Genomic DNA, 19,678 nt, shown 5'->3' on the forward strand with positions numbered 1-19,678 from the left:
ATCTTTCAGCAGACATGGTGTTTTTACTTGGAGCTTTTCAGTGCTACATGGGGACCTCTGTTTACAGCTCATCAGAGCAAAGGGTCCAGGCTTTCTGTAGGTTCTGTTGGCTGCTTCCCCCACTGATGCTTTTGTTCTCGTTGCTGCCAGTTGCCACCTAGTGCTGATTCCATAGATGCTGTTTCCCCCCTGATGCATAACAGACTTTGTTTTATATGTGGCATGAGTGTGTGTTAACTCTCAGTTATACTACGAGTGTGATAGTGGAGATGGAGCAAGGTTGCAGTTTCTGGGCTTGTTAGCGGTAGAGACAAACACTTTACAGTGATTCTCCTTTACCTGCACTTGCTTATCCCATGTGATTGATGTTACCCTGTTTCATAGGATCACAGACTGGTTTGGGTTGGAAGGGATCTTAAAGCTGATCCAGTTCCATCCGCTGCCACAGGCAGGGACCCCTTCCACTGGAGCAGCTTGCTCCAAGCCCCTGTGTCCAACCTGGCCTTGAGCACTGCCAGGGATGGGGCAGCCACAGCTTCTCTGGGCACCCTGTGCCAGCGCCTCAGCACCCTCACAGGGAAGAGCTTCTGCCTCAGAGCTCAGCTCAGTCTCCCCTGGGGCAGGTTCAAGCCATTCCCCTTGGCCTGGCCCAATCTCAACACCAGTTGCTGAGGGACAGCACTTTTCCCACTTAGTTTTTGGAGCCTTTCATGCATCCCTTTGGACTTGCCCGAGGATAAAGAAGGAAGAGGTGATGTGGGCTCATGCTGGTCACCTACATAGTCCTTGTGTGCCCACAGGAAGGTCTTGTGCTTGTGACTGATTGAACTGGTAAGGCCTCAGCTGTGAATTGATAAGGTCTCAGTGTCAGCAGGGTGTGTGTGTATGGATCCAGGGATACTCGTTCATTTATATCTCCACTTAAAGCTGGTATTCCTGGAGGCATTTACGCACACTGTCTGTGTCCCTGGTGTCATTTGTCACTGTAAGTTCCATGGAGGTATATTGAGTCTTTCACAACAGCAGTGGGGCTAAAGTATAATGATAGAAGCTCTTAAAGCTCTGCAGTGCATCAGGAAACCTCGAATACTAAACTGCTCCCACCTTTGTGTTCTAGAAGCCACCATAACAATAAAGAGTGAAGAACCCACAGACCCAGGAGCCCAGGTCAGTGTAAAGGTGGCTCTGGAAGCTGTAAGGACAGCGATGCCATTCCCATGTGCTGCATTAAAACCTCCCATTTACATCCCCAACCTCTTAAGCTCCTTGAGGAATAGTGGGTTTATTTTCCCCTAAATGATTGTGGCTTCACAGGCATCCACCAGCTCCCTCAGGGGCTGTTGTTAGTGACCCCAGAGCTCCTTTGTGCTCTGAACATCAGCACTGCCCTGCTGTGGTACCTCCTCTTTGGATGCAGCCTTTGCACATCCAGTCCTGCAGTGTCTGATGGGTGGACACGTCATGCTGTAAAGTGATGGCATAATATAGGGGATTGGTGTGAGTTTTTGATGAGGTGACATGAGGGAGTGTCAGAATTCCCTTAGGTAGATACATCCAAAGTGAATCATAGAGTCATGGAATGCTTTGGGTTCTAAGGCACTTTAAAGCTCATTCAGTTCAAAGCCCCTGCCATGGGCAGGGACACCTTCTACTAGAGCAGCTTGCTCCAAGCCCCATCCATATGGACTGTTTGGGATGAAACTGGAGTGATTGTAATGGATGTTTCTCTGTCCATCCTCTATTATTCATTTTCTTGCCATTATTAGTTTACATTGACTTACTATTGAACCTTATCTCCTGGTACAAGAGTCTGGAGCCCCAGCTGCAGTGGGTTAACAGTGGGTTTAGGTAGTAAAACCCAGCACTCCTCAGAACTCCATCAGTCTGGAATACTGGTAACACTCCCTTCATTCTGTGTCAGGAAATGGATGATTCCTGTGTGGTCCTCATTTCAAACCTGCCAGAGAAAGGATTCTCTGTGGAGGACGTTTCCAACCTCGCAAAGCCATTTGGGGGACTGAGGGATGTGCTGATCCTCTCATCTCATAAGAAGGTATTTTAAGTGCTATTTAGTAGTGACTTCACCTAAAGAAGGAGTAAATGTGTTTCAAACACACACAGATATGATGCAGGAAGCATCAATGTGAGGTGAAAGTGTTTAATAATGTCCATTTTCTCTGTTTTAAAAGGCATATCTGGAAATCAGTAGAAAATGTGCAGATTCCATGGTGAAATTCTACACCTGCTTCCCCATGTCTCTGGATGGAAACCAGCTCTGCATCACCATGCTGCCCCAGTATCAGAGTGTCAAAGATGAAGTAAGTGAGCAAAGGGCTTGCAATTCCAGAGGATGGGATAGCATTCGGATGAGGAGCAGGATTTTATACTGGAGCTGACTTTTATGCACTGCTTTATGCATTCTGCTGGTGTCTCCTATTGAAGAGTGATGCTGGTAACTGCCTCCTTGGGTCCTGCCTTTCTGACACAGGAAGAGCACGGATGTCAGGAGTGCTGATGCTGTTGGCTTTGTTAATAAAGGAGCTGGTCACGGGCAGTTTGCTGCTGCTGAGGCTGTGTTTTACAGTTCAGATCATGTCTCTTTCTTTGCTGTTTTCTCTTGCAGGAAGCACTATTCACTGCTCTCATTAAAGATTCTGACCCCAAGGTAAGTCCGACTCCTGCTGCTACCCAAATCCTTTGTTTTAAATGGGAATTCCTATCCTTCATGCTTAAACACTAGCATTTACCTCAGCTTTCTGTGGAATTATTGCTGCTCTGTGCTTGCATGGGTGAATGGGCAGGGATTAGGAGTAAGCATTCTCTTAGTTTAACTCCATGATGCATAAAGCCCAAGGAATTAAACATTAACAGGAGTCTTGGGAGAGCATCCCCTTCTGTTGGGTCATTTTCATGCTCTGATAGCACCTGCAGCTCAGCCAATGCACACTGTTGACCTGTTTGTAACACCAGCCATTCTCCCTGTGGGTTTTCCAGCCAGCTTTTGTGGTTAAAGCATCACAACCACCTCTGTGCTTTGTTCAGTGCAGTGAGGCTCCCTTCTTGGCCCTCTGCTTCAGCACTAAGGGCTGACAAGAAACCTGGAGAGGGGCTTGGGACAAGGGCCTGTAGGGCCAGGCCAAAGGGAATAGCTTGAACCTGCCCGAGGGGAGACTGAGCTGAGCTCTTAGGCAGAAGCTCTTCCCTGTGAGGGTGCTGAGGCGCTGGCACAGGGTGCCCAGAGAAGCTGTGGCTGCCCCATCCCTGGCAGTGCTCAAGGCCAGGTTGGACACAGGGGCTTGGAGCACCCTGCTCCAGTGGAAGGGGTCCCTGGAGCTGGATTGGAGCTGGAGGAGCTTTAAGGTCTCCTCCAACTCAAACCATTCCACTCTGATCTTGCAGTGTTCCTTTAAAAGCAGAGCAACTCGATCCTGTGAAGTTTGCTCTCAATTCCTGGGAAGCACAGCTGCTTCTTTTGACATACAGCATGGAAAATAGGAAATCACAAGACCAGAATGGTTTGGGTTGGAAGTGGCCTTAAATCTGGAGTGAATGTGGAAAGGGGAACGTTGGATGTGTGTGAATGCTCCTTTCCATCAGATCTGAATGACGAGGGGGTTTCCTGCGGGGTTTTTCCACCCCAGGTCAGTGCTGATACAAGGTTAAAGCAAGTTTTGTCATTGCTTCTCTTGAGGTGGATGCTGAAACCCTTCACAGCCAGTTTGTGCACCTGGGGAACCTGCCGGATGCTGGCTACAGAGAGCTCGAAGTAGTTTGTGTGGGGCTTCGCTTTGGAAAAGTGGATCATTACGTTGTGCTGAAGAACAAGAACAAGGTAAAGGCACCTCCCAGTGCCAAGAAGGTTCCCTTATTGAGAGAACAACCTGGTTCCCACTCATCCTGACCACGAGAATCCCATGCTTCCCATGAATCCCGTGTTGGGAGGGAGCTCAGGGATCCTCTCTTCCAACCTTTTCAGCACAGCATGACCTAGAGTGGATGGCCCAGCACCCTGTGCAGCCAAATCTTTACAGTGCCCAATGCTGGGGAGTCACCACTTCCCTGGGACATTATTCCAGTCTCTGGTTGTTCTCACTGGAAAAGGTTTTCCTCTTGTGTCCAATTGGAATCTCCCCAGCAGTAACTTGTGCCCATCACCCCTTGGCTTTCCCATGGGACTCCGCATCCAAAGGGAGTCTCCATCATCTTTGTAGCCACCCTTTAAACACTGGCACATGGTGATGAGGTCTCCCTGAGCCTTCTCAGAACAGCCCCAGCTCTTTCAGCCTTTCCTCACACACTTCCCAGCCCTTGGATCATCTTTGTGGCCCTTCCCTGGACCCCTCCAGCCCATCCACATCTTTTCTGTACAGCAGGGACCAAAACTGAACCCAGCATTCCCAGTGTGGCCTGACCAGTGCTGAGCAGAGTGGGACAACGGCATCTTTATCCCTGCTGGGGATGCCCTTGTGGATGCTCCAAGCTCCACTGGTTTGTGGTGCAGTTCTTGATATAGTTCTAAAGATAATTCCAGATGGAGAGATTTCAGCCTGTCAGGAAGAAGCCTGGTGGTGTTTGTATCCAGAACAGGATTCCATCCAAAAATGCTGCTCATTTCAAATGAATTTCAAGTGGAGGAGGTGAAACCGTTCAGGAACACTGGGTATCACATGCTCTACCAGCTCCATGTGCTAGACTTGTCCTGCAGTGCAGAAACAGCTGATGCACCAGTGAGCTGAAGCTTGTGCTGCTTTTCCTTCTAGGCAATCCTGCAGCTGGATAGTCCCAGCTCAGCCAGATCCATGTACAACTTCCTGAGGCAGTACCCATACAGCATGGGGGAGCACACCCTGACCTGCACGCTGTCACCCAGGGGAGAGGCTGCTGAGGTGAGGTTCCTTCAATGCTACCTTATGGAATAGAGCCACCTTCCCATGGAGAGCAGCTCCTGCAGTGGTTGCTGTCGCTGTGGAGGAGAGTGAGACCTGGGTCATAGCAGGAACTGGGTTAACTCATCTCCTGTGGGATGTGGCACAGGGAGGGAGGATGGGGGCTGTTTGTCTGCCTTTGTCTCTTTCTGTGTTTTACATACATGTGTGGAACCTTTTCCCATGGAGGAAAGTATCTCTTGATGAAGGATGAAAAGAGAAAGGAGGAAAGCAGTGATTTAATACGGGTTAGAGGAGGTGCGATGAGTGAGTTTAGAGTTCATCTGATCTAGGTTGATTCATCTGCTTTATTCCTCTTGATGCTGGATTGGGGCTTTGGCCAAGGGCCTGTAGGGCCAGGCTAAGGGGAATGGCTTGAACCTGCCCGAGGGGAGACTGAGCTGAGCTCTTAGGCAGAAGCTCTTCCCTGTGAGGGTGCTGAGGCGCTGGCACAGGGTGCCCAGAGAAGCTGTGGCTGCCCCATCCCTGGCAGTGCTCAAGGCCAGGTTGGACACAGGGGCTTGGAGCAAGCTGCTCCAGTGGAAGGGTTGGAACTGGATGAGATTTAAGCTCTTTCCCAGTCTGGGATCCCTTGTCTTGTGCAGAAGCTGTGACAGTCACAATGACAGAGGTGGGAACACCACCACTTGCAGCTAATTCTGTGTTCCATTTGCACATCCTCCTTCTCCTTATTTCATAGGATCCTAGAATAGTTAGGGTTGGAAAGGACCTTAAGATCCTCTTCTCTCTTTCACAATACTCAATTTGGGCATTAGCAGCACTATTACAAAAACCAAACAAGGATGGGGTTAAGGGAGCACTGACATTACCACTGCCACTGTGCCCCTGGGACCCCTGTTAGGCTGCTCAGCCCCCTGGACCAGAGCATCACCCTGTGTCACCCACTGTGTACTGCTGGGGAACCAGAGTGAGGATGCCATTGTTTTGTTGGCTTTGAACCCTGATGCAACGCTTACAGTGACAAAGACACGTTATTCTCTTGCTACAGCAGATAGAGGGAACTGCTGTAAAGAGCAGGTTTGAGTCCCAGTGTTCCCACAATGAATCCTTGGCAGGCATTCCTTAGCACAAGCACTTTCATACCATTGAGCTCATTTTTTCAGTGCTAAAGGAGCTCATTCCTATGGTCTAGACTTGAGGAAAAGCTTGGAAGCACGAAGATGTGGCTGTTTTCTTCAGCCTAATAAAAGATGTACCCAAACCTGCATCTGACATCACCTCACACAGCTATAACCTGGCTTCTTGGAAACCAGCTGACATCCAGCACAGCAGCTCTGGGGGAGCTGCCTGCCTGGGTTTGCTGCTCACAGGGAAGGACTGGTGGGTGAAGTGATGGGTGGAGGCTGTCTGGGGCAGGGTGAGCGCAATAGGATTCAGTAGGATTCAATATGCTTCAATAGGATTCAATAGGATTCAGTAGGATTCAATAGGATTCAGTAGGATTGAACTATCCATCCTTGGAGAAGTCGGGAAGAAGGTCAGCAAAACCTCCACCTTAGGCTTCCAGAGGGCTGCCTTTGGCCTGGGTAGGGGGCTGGCTGGCAGAATTCCTTGGGGAAAGCATTACTAGAAGGACAAAGGGGTCCAGGAAGGCTGGATGCTCTTCAGGAATGAAAGGAGCTGGTGGTCCCTATGTCCAGGGAAGAGATCAGCTTGGTTGAACAGGGAAATAGTGCTGGAACCTGGGGAAAGAAGGAGAATCTCACTTGTGGAAGAGCACAGAATCATGGAAAGGTTTGGGTTGGAAAGGACCTTAAGCTCATCCAGTTCCAACTCCTGCCATGAGCAGGGATGCCTCACACTGCACCATGTCATCCATGGCTCTGTCCAGCCTGGACTTGAACGCTGCCAAGGATGGAGCATTTGTTAGGTTACATAGGAAGAAGGTTGGGAAGGCAAAGGCACAAATGGAACCACATCTGGCCACTGCCATCAGAGATAACAGAAAGTACTTTGTCAAGTCTATTAGAGGTAGCAGGAAAGCCAAGGAGGAACTCCATCCTCTGCTGCACACCAGGGGAAAGACGGTGACTGAGGATGAGGGAAAGAATGAGGTACACAGCTTCTTTGGGCACCCTGTGCCAGCGCCTCAGCACCCTCACAGGGAAGAGCTTCTGCCTAAGAGCTCAGCTCAATCTCCCCTCGGGCAGGTTCAAGCCATTCCCCTTGGCCTGGCCCTACAGGCCCTTGTCCCAAGGCCCTCTCCAGCTTTCTTGCAGCCCCTTTAGGCACTGGAGCTGCTCTGAGGTCTCCCCTTCAGGAGCCTTCTCTTCTCCAGGCTGCCCCAGCCCAGCTCTCTCAGCCTGGCTCCAGAGCAGAGCTGCTCCAGCCCTCGCAGCATCCCCATGGCCTCCTCTGGCCTCGCTCCAACAGCTCCAGGTCCCTCTGGTGCCTGGATCAGGGCTGCAGGGGGGGTCTCCCCATAGCGCAGCAGAGGGGCAGGATCCCCTCCCTGAGCTGCTGCTCACGCTCTGGGGGTGCACCCAGCACAGGGGGGGGGTTCTGGGCTGTGAGCACTCACTGATGGGTCATGGGGAGCTCTGTTATTTGCTGGATTATTCCAGTTCTCTGCTGATGCTTCTGAAAGCCACAGGAACTGACCCTGATTTCTGCCTTTCAGGCTGAAGCTGTGAAGAAAGAAGTGAAGAAGGAGGAGCCGAGCCTGGGCAGGTACGCCTTTCCCCTCTCTAAGCTGTCTGTCAGTGTATCTGTACTGGTGGTGGTTACCTATGGATGGGGAAGCACTTCCTGAGCCATCTCCAGCTAAGCTGGATGAAAACCCTGCTCCGAGATCCATTGTCTGTTCCCTGTGTCACCGCTTGGAGCTCCCTGTGTTCTGTGTGGGGGACCTGGCGTGCGTTGTCGCGTCTGTGATGCCTTTGGGAGGCCATGGGCTGAAACCCTCTTTTCTCTGTAAATCCCTGGAGTTCTTATTGCTTTCCTCATTTGGCCAGGGTTTTACCCCAGCTCCTGGGAGCTGTGTTGGGATGTACGTGTTGGTAAGCTCCGCTTTTGTTGTATTGAACCAAAAAGCACTTGCTCTGTTTTATCCTCCAGCGCTTTCCTCTGTCAGAGCATCCTGCTCTCCTGTTGCTGTTTCCAAATGCTAAAATAAACTGGAACTTCCTTGTTTAACCGATTAACTTTCACTCCGTGCTGTGATACAGGTCCTGAACTGATCTAGAACCAATGCTTAGGTGCTGTGTTAACATCAGAACCTACACATGGGCAATGGTGGGATTGGTATGTTCCATTGCCAGCTGTTTTACAGATGTTGCTTGTAGCAAAATCCCTAATTGTGGGGTATTTGGTGGGTTTAGAGCCTGGATTATGTGTTTTTAATGACTGGATAGATGATTATGAGAGGTTTTATTAACGAATATGACTTCAGACACTTTCTGTGACTCAAATCCTTATTTCTGGCTAAGTTGCATCAAACCCAAAGTGTGTAATAATGATCCTAAAGTTGCATTTCCAGTGATGCCATTCTACTGTCATGGTTGTTGTTTTATCCCCAAACCCTGTTCTTTGTAAAAGCAGAGTTAAAGCATTCCTAACTTCAGGAAACCTCTCCTCAGCTCCACTTGGAAGCATTTAGTGTCAGAGCTGTCTCCGACTCGCAGGTGGGCAGATGTGCAGGTAACCTCTCTGATCCCAGGCTTAGGCTGCAGCTAGTGCTGGGATTCATCCAAACAAGCAACTCTTCCATGAATCCCAGCTGCTTCCCTGCGTCCTGCAGTGGCTGTTGAGGAGCAGGGTGATCCAAATATCCCTTCATCCAGTCTCCTTGTCTGAGGCAGCTCTTCCCCTTGTAACCCTTTGAACCTTAGTTACGTTTAATAAGAAGCAGAAAACGCCTTCAGTATAGCTATGAAGGCCTTGTCCTAGGTTTCTGAGGAGGGAAGGAACAGTAAATCCCAGGAGCTGCCCTCCTGCTTGTCCAGGATGAGGAGATGAGCTTAAAAACCTTGGAATGCTGCTGGGAGCTCAGGTGTTGTCCAGCCCAGCAGGGAGCTCATCCAGCCTGTGCTCATGTGGACTCATCTGCTCTTGGCAAGGATGCTCATGCATTTCATTGGGATCTCTTCTCCTCAGCTGAAGTTCCCCGGCCAGGTGAAGGCTCCAGGAGCATCCCACTGCTCCTTCCAGTCCTGAGTGGGAAGCAGGTTGTGCCCCTCCTGTGGCACAGCACCTGAGGGTTCCAGCGCTGATCCCAAGCCTTTCCCTTGCTAACTCCATAGCTGCCTACAGCAGCTGGTGCAGGGCATCCTGTGCAGGAATCAAGCCCAGGTACTCCTGCTTTCCCCTTTGCACTAACTCCTGTGCAGCAAACGTGTCCTGCAGGTCTCCGTGCTGCTGCTTTCCTGAGGCCTGGCAGGTCTTTGAAGTGCCAAGCACCTTGATGCTTGCTCAGGCTCCTCGGTCGCCCTCATCTCTGCACATTGCCATCCCTGCAGAGCTCTTCTTCAGCCACTTCCCCCCCGGGTTTGAATCTCTTCATGTATTTTGGGGCTGAGCAGGGCTTTGTGGGAGTCACAGGGTGGGTGTTGGCATGGAAGGAGATGTGAAGTCCTGAGGATTCAGAGGCTAACATAGATCCATGGAATGGGTTGGGTTGAAGGGACCTTAAAGCTCCTCCAGGTCCAACCCCAACCCCTTCCACTGGAGCAGCTTGCTCCAACTCCTGTGTCCAACCTGGCCTTGAGCACTGCCAGGGATGGGGCAGCCACAGCTTCTCTGGGCACCCTGTGCCAGCGCCTCAGCACCCTCACAGGGAAGAGCTTCTGCCTAAGAGGGTTTAGGTTGATTCCAGGTCTAAGGAGCCCATTTGGGATGAGCTGGATGCTGGAATGAGTGAGGCTGCTTTTCCTTCCCAAGACTCCAGTTCCTGTGAGTGGCTCTAGGGGATGTTCCCAGCAGTTTTTGGAGCACACACACTCCAGCCAAGCTGCAGGATGCCACTTCCTAGTGCAGGAGTGCCCTTGAATCATGTGTGTGTCCATTGGGCATATGGTCATGGTCTAGTACATCTCTGCCAGCATTAAGTGGTGTCTCAAGAGGTTTTGAGGCAGAATTCACATCCCTTCTTTCTCCTCTTACATTTTGTAGCATAGGGGATAGTGCCCTTGGCCCAGAGGAGACCTTGGAGCTTGGGTTTGGGTTGTAGCAGAGGTGTTATAGAATCATAGAATAGTTCGGGTTGGAAAGGACCTTAAGATCATCAAGCTCCAACCCCCCTGCCATGGCCAGGGACACCTCGCTCTAAACCATGGCACCCAAGGCTCTGTCCAACCTGGCCTTGAGCACTGCCAGGGATGGAGCATTCACAACCTCCCTGGGCACCCATTCCAGTGCCTCACCGCCCTTACAGTAAAGAACTTCTTCCTTAGATCCAGTCTAAACTTCCCCTGTTTCAGTTTTAACCCATTACCCCTTGTCCTGTCACTACAGTCCCTAATGAAGAATCCATCCCCAGCATCCCTATAGGCCCCCTTCAGATACTGGAAGGCTGCTCTGAGGTCTCCATGCAGCCTTCTCTTCTCCAGGCTGAACAGCCCCAACTTTCTCAGCCTATCTCCATACAGGAGGTGCTCCAGCCCCTGATCATCCTCGTGGCCTCCTCTGGACTTGTTCCAACAGATCCATGTCCTTTTGATGTTGAGGACACCAGAACTGCACACAATGCTCCAGGTGAGGTCTCACGAGAGCAGAATAAAGGGGCAGGATCACCTCCTTCACCCTGCTGGTCACGCTCCTTTGGATGCAGCCCAGGATACGGTTGCTTTCTGGGCTGCAAGCACACACTGAAGCTGGCTCATGCTCATTTTCTCATGGACCAGCACCCCCAAGTCCTTCTCCTTGGGCTGCTCTGAATCTCTTCTCTGCCCAGCCTGTAGCTGTGCCTGGGATTGCTCCAACCCAGGTGTAGGACGTTGCCCTTGGCATGGTTGAACTCCATGAGGTTGCCATCAGCCCAGCTCACAAGCGTGTCAAGGTCCCTCAAACTGTTAACTGAGTTTGCCTGTTCTCATCCCTCCATTGACTCCATGTGTTGTCTTCATCCCCCGTCTGGCCACTTCAGGACTTAACATCTTCATCCTCACTGAGTTCCAGTTGATCTGGCTCCCCATTATCTCACTGGCATCCTGCTGGGTGGGAATATCATCCAGTGTCAGGCTTCTCTGCTGTAGTTCTATTGTCAGGAGGGGTTATCCCCTGTGCAGCCTTTATTCATCCCCATAGGTTCTGAGAAGCCCCAGCTCAGCAGCTCCAAGCGTGTAACCACTGATGAACAATGGCTTTGCTCCTTTTGTTTCAGCACTTCAGGGGGTTATCAACACTGGCATTCCAGCTCTTTTCCACCTGGGCATGTGTGAGGTGCTGGGATGCTCGTTTTCTTGAGCTCTGTAGGGAAGGGGACACAGGCATCTCTAACCCCAGTGCTTCTCAGCATCATCTGTGGAGGGCTCTTTCTTGCAGAGAAGACTAAAGCACTGACTGTAACTGATGCTCCCTGGAAAGCTCTATCCTTGTGCTGTCATCTTGGGAGCTGATGGTGGGATTATGGAGTCAACCAGAGCCTGGCCAAAAGGAGCCTCTGGCCATGTTTTAGATGAAGTTAATGCAATTAAAACCAAAGCAGCCCCTTCCTTCCCTTAAACCTGAACTTAAAGCTTTTATAGCACCTGGAGTTGTTCTCTGGGTGTTGTCTGCAGAGTTTGCTGGCCTCAGACAGTCCAGTAATTCCTGAAACAGGGAGGATGCAGCTTTATTTTCACTGTAGATCTGCTTTCCCAGCCTGCCTGCATCAGGGCATCGAAGGTTTAGGTGTCCATGGCAGTGCTGCCTTGAGGGGTCCACCTGCAGGTAGCACAGGCTTTGAGGTGGATGAAACCAATGCATAAACCCAATGAGCCATTCACCTCCGGGTTTGTAAGCATTGTAACGCTCAGAGGGGAGATTCCCAAGCACTAAATGCATCAGGAACCCCCCACCATTGGCGTCAAGAGCTTGCTGGTAACTGTAGAATTCTCCAACCTGGTTTGATTTCTTCTGTTTCTTTTAAATGCATTTAGCTCTGGCTTGACAATATATCCAGAGGGATCAGGAGTGGTGCAAAGAGGAGCTGCTGATCCTCCAGTAGAGCCCAGTGTGGCAAAGGAAGGAGCCATTGCCATCTCTCATGTCAAAGAAGAGGAGTCAGCAGGACTCGTAGAGCCCTCTGAGTCCCACCTTGACCGAGCAGGAAGGGACCTTGCTGCGAGGCTGATGGAGGCACCGGTGGAGAAGGTGGGCACTGGAGTGACTGCAGCATCCATCAAACCCATTGGTACTGAGCCACCCCAAGTGAAGCTGGAGGAGATGTCACCACCACCATCACCACCACCCCCCAGCAGGGGGGAAGAAGAGGCAGCTCAAGGTGATACCAAACCGGTGCTGCCTGAACCTGCTGTTGTGTCTGCACCAAAGAAGGAGGTTAAAGAGAAAGGTGAAGAGTTGTCCCCTCCTGCTGCTGAGCCACCAGAAGAACTGTCCCATGTGGGCAAGGCTGAAGATGTGCCATCAGGCTGTGCTGTGACCCCAGCAGGAGGGGATTCAGGGGTGGCTGTCCCCAAGGTGATGCCCCCCAGCTCCGGCCTGGCACCAGTGCAGGTGGTGTCACTTGTTGCCACGCAACCAAGCGCCAAGTCGGATGCTCCTGAGAAGAAACCTGGTTCTCATGGGTTGAAAGTCCGAGTTGGACCCTCTGTAATTCTGGTAGGAGAGAAGAAACCGATGCTTAAAGCTTGGGCAGCCGTGGAGAAGAAGCCGGATGGAGCTGGAGCAGGCAGAGAGGTGCAAGCAGAAGAGTCTGTGCTCCGAGCTGGAGGAGCTGTGGAGGAGAACCCCAAAAAGCTTTCGGTCAGGACTGGGGCAGAGACACAGAAGAAACTGGAGCAGCCCATGGCCAAGGTTGGGGCTCTCACAGTGAAGGCTGCAGGTGCTGCCAGTGAGAAGAACGAGGGAAGTTTGGTCGAAACCCATCCAAATAAAGGGGCAGGAGCATCAAGAGGTGATGAAGACCCCCAAGCTCTTACATTGAGCTCCTCTGCATGTGTCAAGGAATGTTCCTCTGCCGCTAAAACCATCCTGAGGGCAGTGCTGTCTCTTCCGGACATAGCCAAGTCAAGGGTAGCAGTGTGGAGAAATGAGCCTTCGCCGTGTAAAGGAGGGGAGCAGAAAACCCCCTCGAAGCCTGAGACCCAAAGCCCAGTGGTGGTGGAGGAGATAACGTCACAAGAAGGTGATGCCCCCAACCCTGATGGCAGCAGACCAAGCCTGGGAGATGGCAGCAGCACTGAAGCGAGCAGGAGCTCTGTTGCTGATGGCAAGGGAGGCAATGGGAGGAACTCATCTCAGCAAGAGGAGTCCCAAGTGGAATCTAGGGCTAGTTCAAAACAGACTCAAGAGGGAGAGAGTAGACCCTCCAGCATGAAGCAAGACAACAGCAGCACTAAGGTGAGGAGGGCAGGAAGACCGGTTCCGTTGCCTCATGAGTCACTAACTCCATGCTCAGTCTGGGACCATGAGGTTATGCTCCCCATCCCTTATCCATAAGCGAGCTGGTGTGGGCCAGCAGCCCAGCTGGAATAGCGAGATGGTGGCCCACCTTTAGATGCCATGTGAGCAACGCAGGTACGTAACTGCTTTGAGAACGCTACTTGGATTAAAGTTGAGGAAGGAGGTTTTGGAATGAGCCTTCGTTGAGTGTTGTAACTTTATGTTCTTGGAGTAATGGGAATTAATAAGCTGTGTGTCCTTCTGTGAGCTGGTATTTGCTTTGTCAAGCCCTGCACAGACCCCTGCTTACTGCAAAGAGGCTGTTAACCTGTGACTTGGTGCCTGGATCTACCGCTGATGGTTGGCTTAGTGGTGTATTTGCCAAGAATGGGATCAGGAGCAGCAATGTGGACAACTCAAAGCTCCTTAAGGGAGCAGAGCCCTAGCTGAGTGTCTTTGTAACTCTTCTCTTGTGGGCAGGCTGCTTGGCTGAGCTGGTTTTATGGCAGTTTCTGTCTGATCTTGCAGGTTCCTGGTGATGGAGATGCTAAACCCTCAAAGAGTGGCACAGCCAGCAGTGCGAAACCAAAGGAGGTAAGGACACAGCCACAGCTGGGCTCAGAGTCCAGGCTGTCTTCAGTGCATGTGTTTGTGTGTGTGTACCGAGCACCTTTAGCATCCTTCCGTGGGGAGTTTCTTGTTACAGACCGTGGGCATGGAGCTGTAGGGTTGAGTCATTTGGAAGGGAAGCTGTATCCAAGAAAAGTGTGTTAAAAGGAGTTATTTTTGGGTCTTGGATGTTATTTCTTGGAGAAAGAGGGAATTAATTCTCTCTGTGCGAGATCTCTGCTTGTGATCACCCTGCGAGAAGAGGAGGGCAGGCTGATGTCTTCCAGCTCTTTTTTGCCTGACAGGAGGGACAAAACCCATCCCCATCCAGGTACTTCTCCCATGCAGAGATGCTGACTGTGGGTTCTGCAGAGCAAGGATGGGTTATGGGGCAGTTTGGTGCAGTGGCGGTTTGAGGAAGGGCTTGGGAGCCTGTGGGCTGAAAAGTCTGCACTGAAGAGACGTAGCCAGTTCTCCCTCTTACATAAGATGGGCTTTAGGGAAGAAAAGCAGAAAGTAGTTAATAATAACAGGAATAAAAGTCCATCTTGGTGAGTCTGTAGAAATAGCATTATGGGGTCAAATGCCTAAGAGCTCAGCTCAGTCTCCCCTCGGGCAGGTTCAAGCCATTCCCCTTGGCCTGGCCCTACAGGCCCTCATCCCAAGCCCCTCTCCAGGTTCCCTGCAGCCCCTTTAGGCACTGGAGCTGCTCTAAGGTCTCCCCTTCAGGAGCCTTCTCTTCTCCAGGCTGCCCCAGCCCAGCTCTCTCAGCCTGGCTCCAGAGCAGAGCTGCTCCAGCCCTCGCAGCATCCCCATGGCCTCGCTCCATCAGGTCTCCTAACACCCCAAAGTCCTCCTCAGGGCTGCTCCGTTTGGTCTCCCCCAGCCTGGGGATGCTCTGGAGACACTCAGATATTCACTGTCTTCCTGCAAGTGAGGGCAAAAACACAGAGCAGTATCCATGGCACCAGCCCAGTTCTTTTAATAGACACAATTTGTGTGTATTCATCCGGTGTGTGTTTAAAAACCACTTGGGGTGCCTGAATTAAAACTGCTGCACCACACAAACGCTGGTGATGAAAACTGGAAGAGTTGAGATTCAAGGCCTGGGAAGTGCCTTTTCCCCCCTCTTTCAGCCTCTTTGAGCATGCAGGTTTTTGAGCAGGTACCTGGGGATGCTACTGGAGGCGTTGGTGTCGCTGGGTGGGTGCTGAACTTTGCTGTGTTCGCATCCTTCCGCTTCCCAGGAGGAAGAACTGTTCCCGTTTAACCTGGATGAGTTTGTCACCGTGGATGAGGTCGTCGAGGAAGTGGAGCCTCCTGTTAAAGCACGGCGAAAACCAGCCAGGGTGAAGAGAAAAGCAGGAGCCAAAGGGAACTCTGCTGCCGTGCCGAGCTCCAGGAGGAGGAAAGGGAAGAGATCCATGGTGCACATCGCTGAGAGCGAGCTCTCCTTTGTCACCCTGGATGAGATCGGGGAGGAAGAGGAGGGCTCAGCCCCACTCATGGCAGTTGCTACCTTAGAAGCCCTCGGTGACCCTCAGGGCCTGGTTGTAGTGGATGAAGTGATGGAGGAGGAGGAGCTCGCAGAGGCGGTGAAGGATCCGCAGGCGCTTGTCACGTTGGATGAGATCTCGGAGCAGGAGGAGCTGGGTTCCCAGAAGGACACAGCGAGGTTGGAGTTTGAGGAGCAGGATTTGAAAGCTGAACCCTTGGTCACTGTGGATGAGATCGGTGAAGTGGAGGAGCTGCCTCTGAATGAGCCAACGGACCTGAGCCTTGAGGATGCGCCCAGGGAGGACGACGAGGTGGCTGCTGAGGACACCAGGGATGGAGCTTCCCCTCCGGTGCCTGACGATCCCAGTGCGCTGGTGACGGTCGATGAGCTCCAGGAGGACAATGAGGACAACCCTCTGGTGACTTTGGATGAAGTGAACGAGGATGAAGATGATTTTCTGGCTGATTTCAATCGCCTGAAAGAGGAACTGAACTTTGTCACGGTGGATGAAGTCGGAGAGGAGGACGAGGAGGAAGAAAACGCTTTCCCAGGGAAAACTCAGGATGCAGGCAATGAAGATGTCGTTGCTGTTGCAGGACCAGAGGAGAAGGATAGCGTTGCTGTTACAGGACCAGAAGAAATGGAAATCCAAGGAGATACGACTGCAGAAAAAGAAATTACTGCAGTCTCAGAGTCCAAAGGTGAGGAACCTGCGGTTCTAGAGGGAAACGAAGATGCTTGTCATTGTTAATGCACTTCACAAAGCATCTTCCTTTGGTGTAAAACTGAGCTGTGTGTTGAAGTCTCCATGGGGTGGTTACGGTGGCTCAAATTGGTTAAGATCGTTTCTTTTCTTGCCTTTGGGCTTGGCACCTAACGCTGTGCAGGTTATTGATAATCTTTACTTCCAGAGCCAAACTGCATTAGAACAGGTGAGTGAGTTGGGTTAGACACAGAGATACAGGGGTGTAACCGCATCCAAGCTGGATCTGGAGGGAGAAGTGTAGAGCATCCTCTTTAGCCTGGAGTTAGCAAAGGGTTAAGGAAGCCTAATGCACGGAGAGCTCTAGAAAAGGTCTTGGCCAAGGCGTGGGTGCAGGCCATGCACAGTGCAGCCCACTGCTGTGACGTGCCCTGTCTGTCCCTGCTGCTGGAAGCCAGCTCTGTCTGACCCAGCACCTTCCATCCTCCTGCTCTGGAAGAGCTTTTCTCCCATCCACCATCCCCACAGAGCAGAGCAGGGATGGAGGAGCTGCAGAAGCAGCCGGGCTCTTGTTAAACCAAAGGGTTTTAAGCATCATAGAAACATCCAATTCCAGAGTGGTTTGGGTTGAAGGGACCTTAAAGCTCCTCCAGCTCCAACCCCTGCCACGGGCAGGGACCCCTTCCACTGGAGCAGCTTGCTCCAAGTCCCTGTGTCCAACCTGGCCTTGAACACTGCCAGGGATGGGGCAGCCACAGCTTCTCTGGGCACCCTGTGCCAGCGCCTCAGCACGCTCACAGGGAAGAGCTTCCTTACATCTATCTTGCATCACTGCATCATTGAGGCCATGTGTGACCCAGTGCTGTCCCACCTGCAGGACTGATGCTGGGAGTTCTGGAAGGTTGCTCTCTGCTCATGGAGACAGTAGTGAGGCCATGTGGATGGTGCTGGTGTGAACAGCAGGGAGCTTGTTGCAGCTGGGTATAGGATACCTGTAACCTGTGTTTGATGTGTGTCTCTGCCCCCAGTAGGTGACGTGGGATCAGCAGGGAAGGACCTGAAGTCTAAGAGGAAGAAACTGCCTTCCTCAGGTGTATCAAAGGCGCAGAGTGCTCCAAAAGGTATCCCCACATCCACACACCCCACATGCTCCATGCTGCTCCCGCTGGGAGGCGGCTGCTTGCCCATGTGGAAACACCTCCTTTGCCCCATTACCACACTGAGTTCCAAGGTCATGGCCCTTAATCTGGGTTTTCACCTTGGCTCCTACCAATGGGTGTTTCACAGAAGCCCAGACTGGTTTGTGTTGGAAGGGCCCTGGAAGCTCATCCAGTCCCAGCTCCAAGTCTCTTCTGTTGGCTTAGTTGCAGCAGCAAGGTGAAAAGGTCCTTTTCCACCCTATAGTTTCCAAATACAGGCTAATTCATTCCTAATGGATACACATTGATAATTTCTCTCTATAAATATACATAGCTTATATATTTAAGTATATAAATATATCTAGTTTATAATACTTCACAGTGCTGCATAATTCCTACTCTTCTCACCCTATCAGTGTTGTATTACCAGCTTCAATGTAGAGAAGAGAGGGAACTGCTAACACGGGTTTAGAAGGTTCTGTGTGTGTATATATATTTTTCCCCCCCAAATCTTCCTCTAAAATACCTTCCCATAGAGCTACTGATAACACTGGATCTGTAACAGAGGTTTCTAGGAAAACGTGGATCCTTGCTCAATGCCTTGTGTAACAGTCACATTCCAGAAAGCTTGTGTAACACCCGGCAGGAGAGGGGTTTGTTCAACATAGCAAATGAGTTGTGTTCATAGAAACATGCAACCATGGAATGGTTTGGGTTGGAAGAGATCTTAAAGCTCCCCCAGCTCCAGCCCCTGCCATGGGCAGGGACCCCTTCCACTGGAGCAGCTTGCTCCAAGCCCCTGTGTCCAACCTGGCCTTGAGCACTGCCAGGGATGGGGCAGCCACAGCTTCTGCATTCAACCCCTTCCAATGCCCCCCCACCTTCCTTGTATCCCATCCATCTCCCCTCGGGCAGGTTCAAGCTATTCCCCTTGGCCTGTCCCTACAGGCCCTTGTCCCAAGCCCCTCTCTAGCTTTCCTGCAGCCCCTTTAGGCACTGGAGTTGCTCTAAGGTCTCCTCAGGCTGCTCCATCCCATCTCCAGCCTGTGTTTGTGCTGGGATTGCCCCAACCCAGGAGCAGGGCCTTGCCCTTGGCCTTGTTGAACTCCATGAGGTTCCACCTCTCCAGCGTGTCCAGGTCCCTCTGGATCCCATCCCTTCCCTGCAGTGTGTGGGTCACACTGCACAGCTCCATGTCACCAGCACCCTGCTGAGGGTTCTCATCCCACTGTCCATGTGCAATGCTTTTAAGGCCAGAAGGTGCTGAGGTGGTTGCAGAGAGCTTCACATCCAAGAGGGTCAGATCCTCTGTTCCCAGCAGTTCCCTCCCCTCCTCTGCTCACTGATGCAGGGCAGGTGAGCAGCTCGGATTAGAAAACCCACTTCTTGAATACTGGTAAACCAGAGCTGAATTAATTCCAGTGAGAGCAAACTGCACAGATTTGGCTCCAGGAATGTGATTTTTAGTCATTTGTAAACTGGTGGTGTGTGACTGGGATGCTCTGGAGCTGTGATTTGTGACTGGGATGCTCTGGAGCTGTGATCTGTGACTGGGATGCTCTGGAGCTGTGATCTGTGACTGGGATGCTCTGGAGCTGTGATCTGTGACTGGGATGCTCTGGAGCTGTGATGTGTGACTGGGATGCTCTGGAGCTGTGATCTGTGACTGGGATGCTCTGGAGCTGTGATCTGTGACTGGGATGCTCTGGGGCTGTGATCTGTGACTGGGATGCTCTGGAGCTGTGATCTGTGACTGGGATGCTCTGGAGCTGTGATCTGTGACTGGGATGCTCTGGAGCTGTGATCTGTGACTGGGATGCTCTGGAGCTGTGATCTGTGACTGGGATGCTCTGGAGCTGTGATCTGTGACTGGGATGCTCTGGAGCTGTGATCTGTGACTGGGATGCTCTGGGGCTGTGATCTGTGACTGGGATGCTCTGGAGCTGTGATGTGTGACTGGGATGCTCTCCAGCTGTGATTTGTGACTGGGATGCTCTGGAGCTGTGATCTGTGACTGGGATGCTCTGGAGCTGTGATCTGTGACTGGGATGCTCTGGAGCTGTGATCTGTGACTGGGATGCTCTGGAGCTGTGATCTGTGACTGGGATGCTCTGGAGCTGTGATCTGTGACTGGGATGCTCTGGAGCTGTGATCTGTGACTGGGATGCTCTGGAGCTGTGATGTGTGACTGGGATGCTCTGGAGCTGTGATCTGTGACTGGGATGCTCTGGAGCTGTGATCT

At 51.7% G+C, this 19,678-nt stretch overlaps 1 protein-coding gene across 1 annotated transcript in view; it reads left to right on the forward strand.

The window, feature by feature from the left end:
* ZNF638 (zinc finger protein 638) overlaps positions 1-19,678 on the forward strand; it is a 57,757-nt gene that overhangs the window by 35,308 nt on the left and 2,771 nt on the right. The window contains exons 14-24 of the mRNA XM_061351974.1: positions 1,118-1,182; positions 1,922-2,053; positions 2,190-2,318; positions 2,624-2,665; positions 3,692-3,832; positions 4,761-4,886; positions 7,567-7,616; positions 12,023-13,445; positions 14,016-14,081; positions 15,344-16,295; positions 17,326-17,418. Coding sequence (XP_061207958.1) covers positions 1,118-1,182; positions 1,922-2,053; positions 2,190-2,318; positions 2,624-2,665; positions 3,692-3,832; positions 4,761-4,886; positions 7,567-7,616; positions 12,023-13,445; positions 14,016-14,081; positions 15,344-16,295; positions 17,326-17,418 — 3,219 coding nt within the window. The remainder of the gene's footprint in view (positions 1-1,117; positions 1,183-1,921; positions 2,054-2,189; positions 2,319-2,623; positions 2,666-3,691; positions 3,833-4,760; positions 4,887-7,566; positions 7,617-12,022; positions 13,446-14,015; positions 14,082-15,343; positions 16,296-17,325; positions 17,419-19,678) is intronic.

This window comes from Neopsephotus bourkii, unplaced genomic scaffold, assembly GCF_033783945.1.
Source record: "Neopsephotus bourkii isolate Nb327-2 ecotype Australia unplaced genomic scaffold, CSIRO-AGI_Nbou_v1 NB_616, whole genome shotgun sequence".
Taxonomy (NCBI): domain Eukaryota; kingdom Metazoa; phylum Chordata; class Aves; order Psittaciformes; family Psittacidae; genus Neopsephotus; species Neopsephotus bourkii.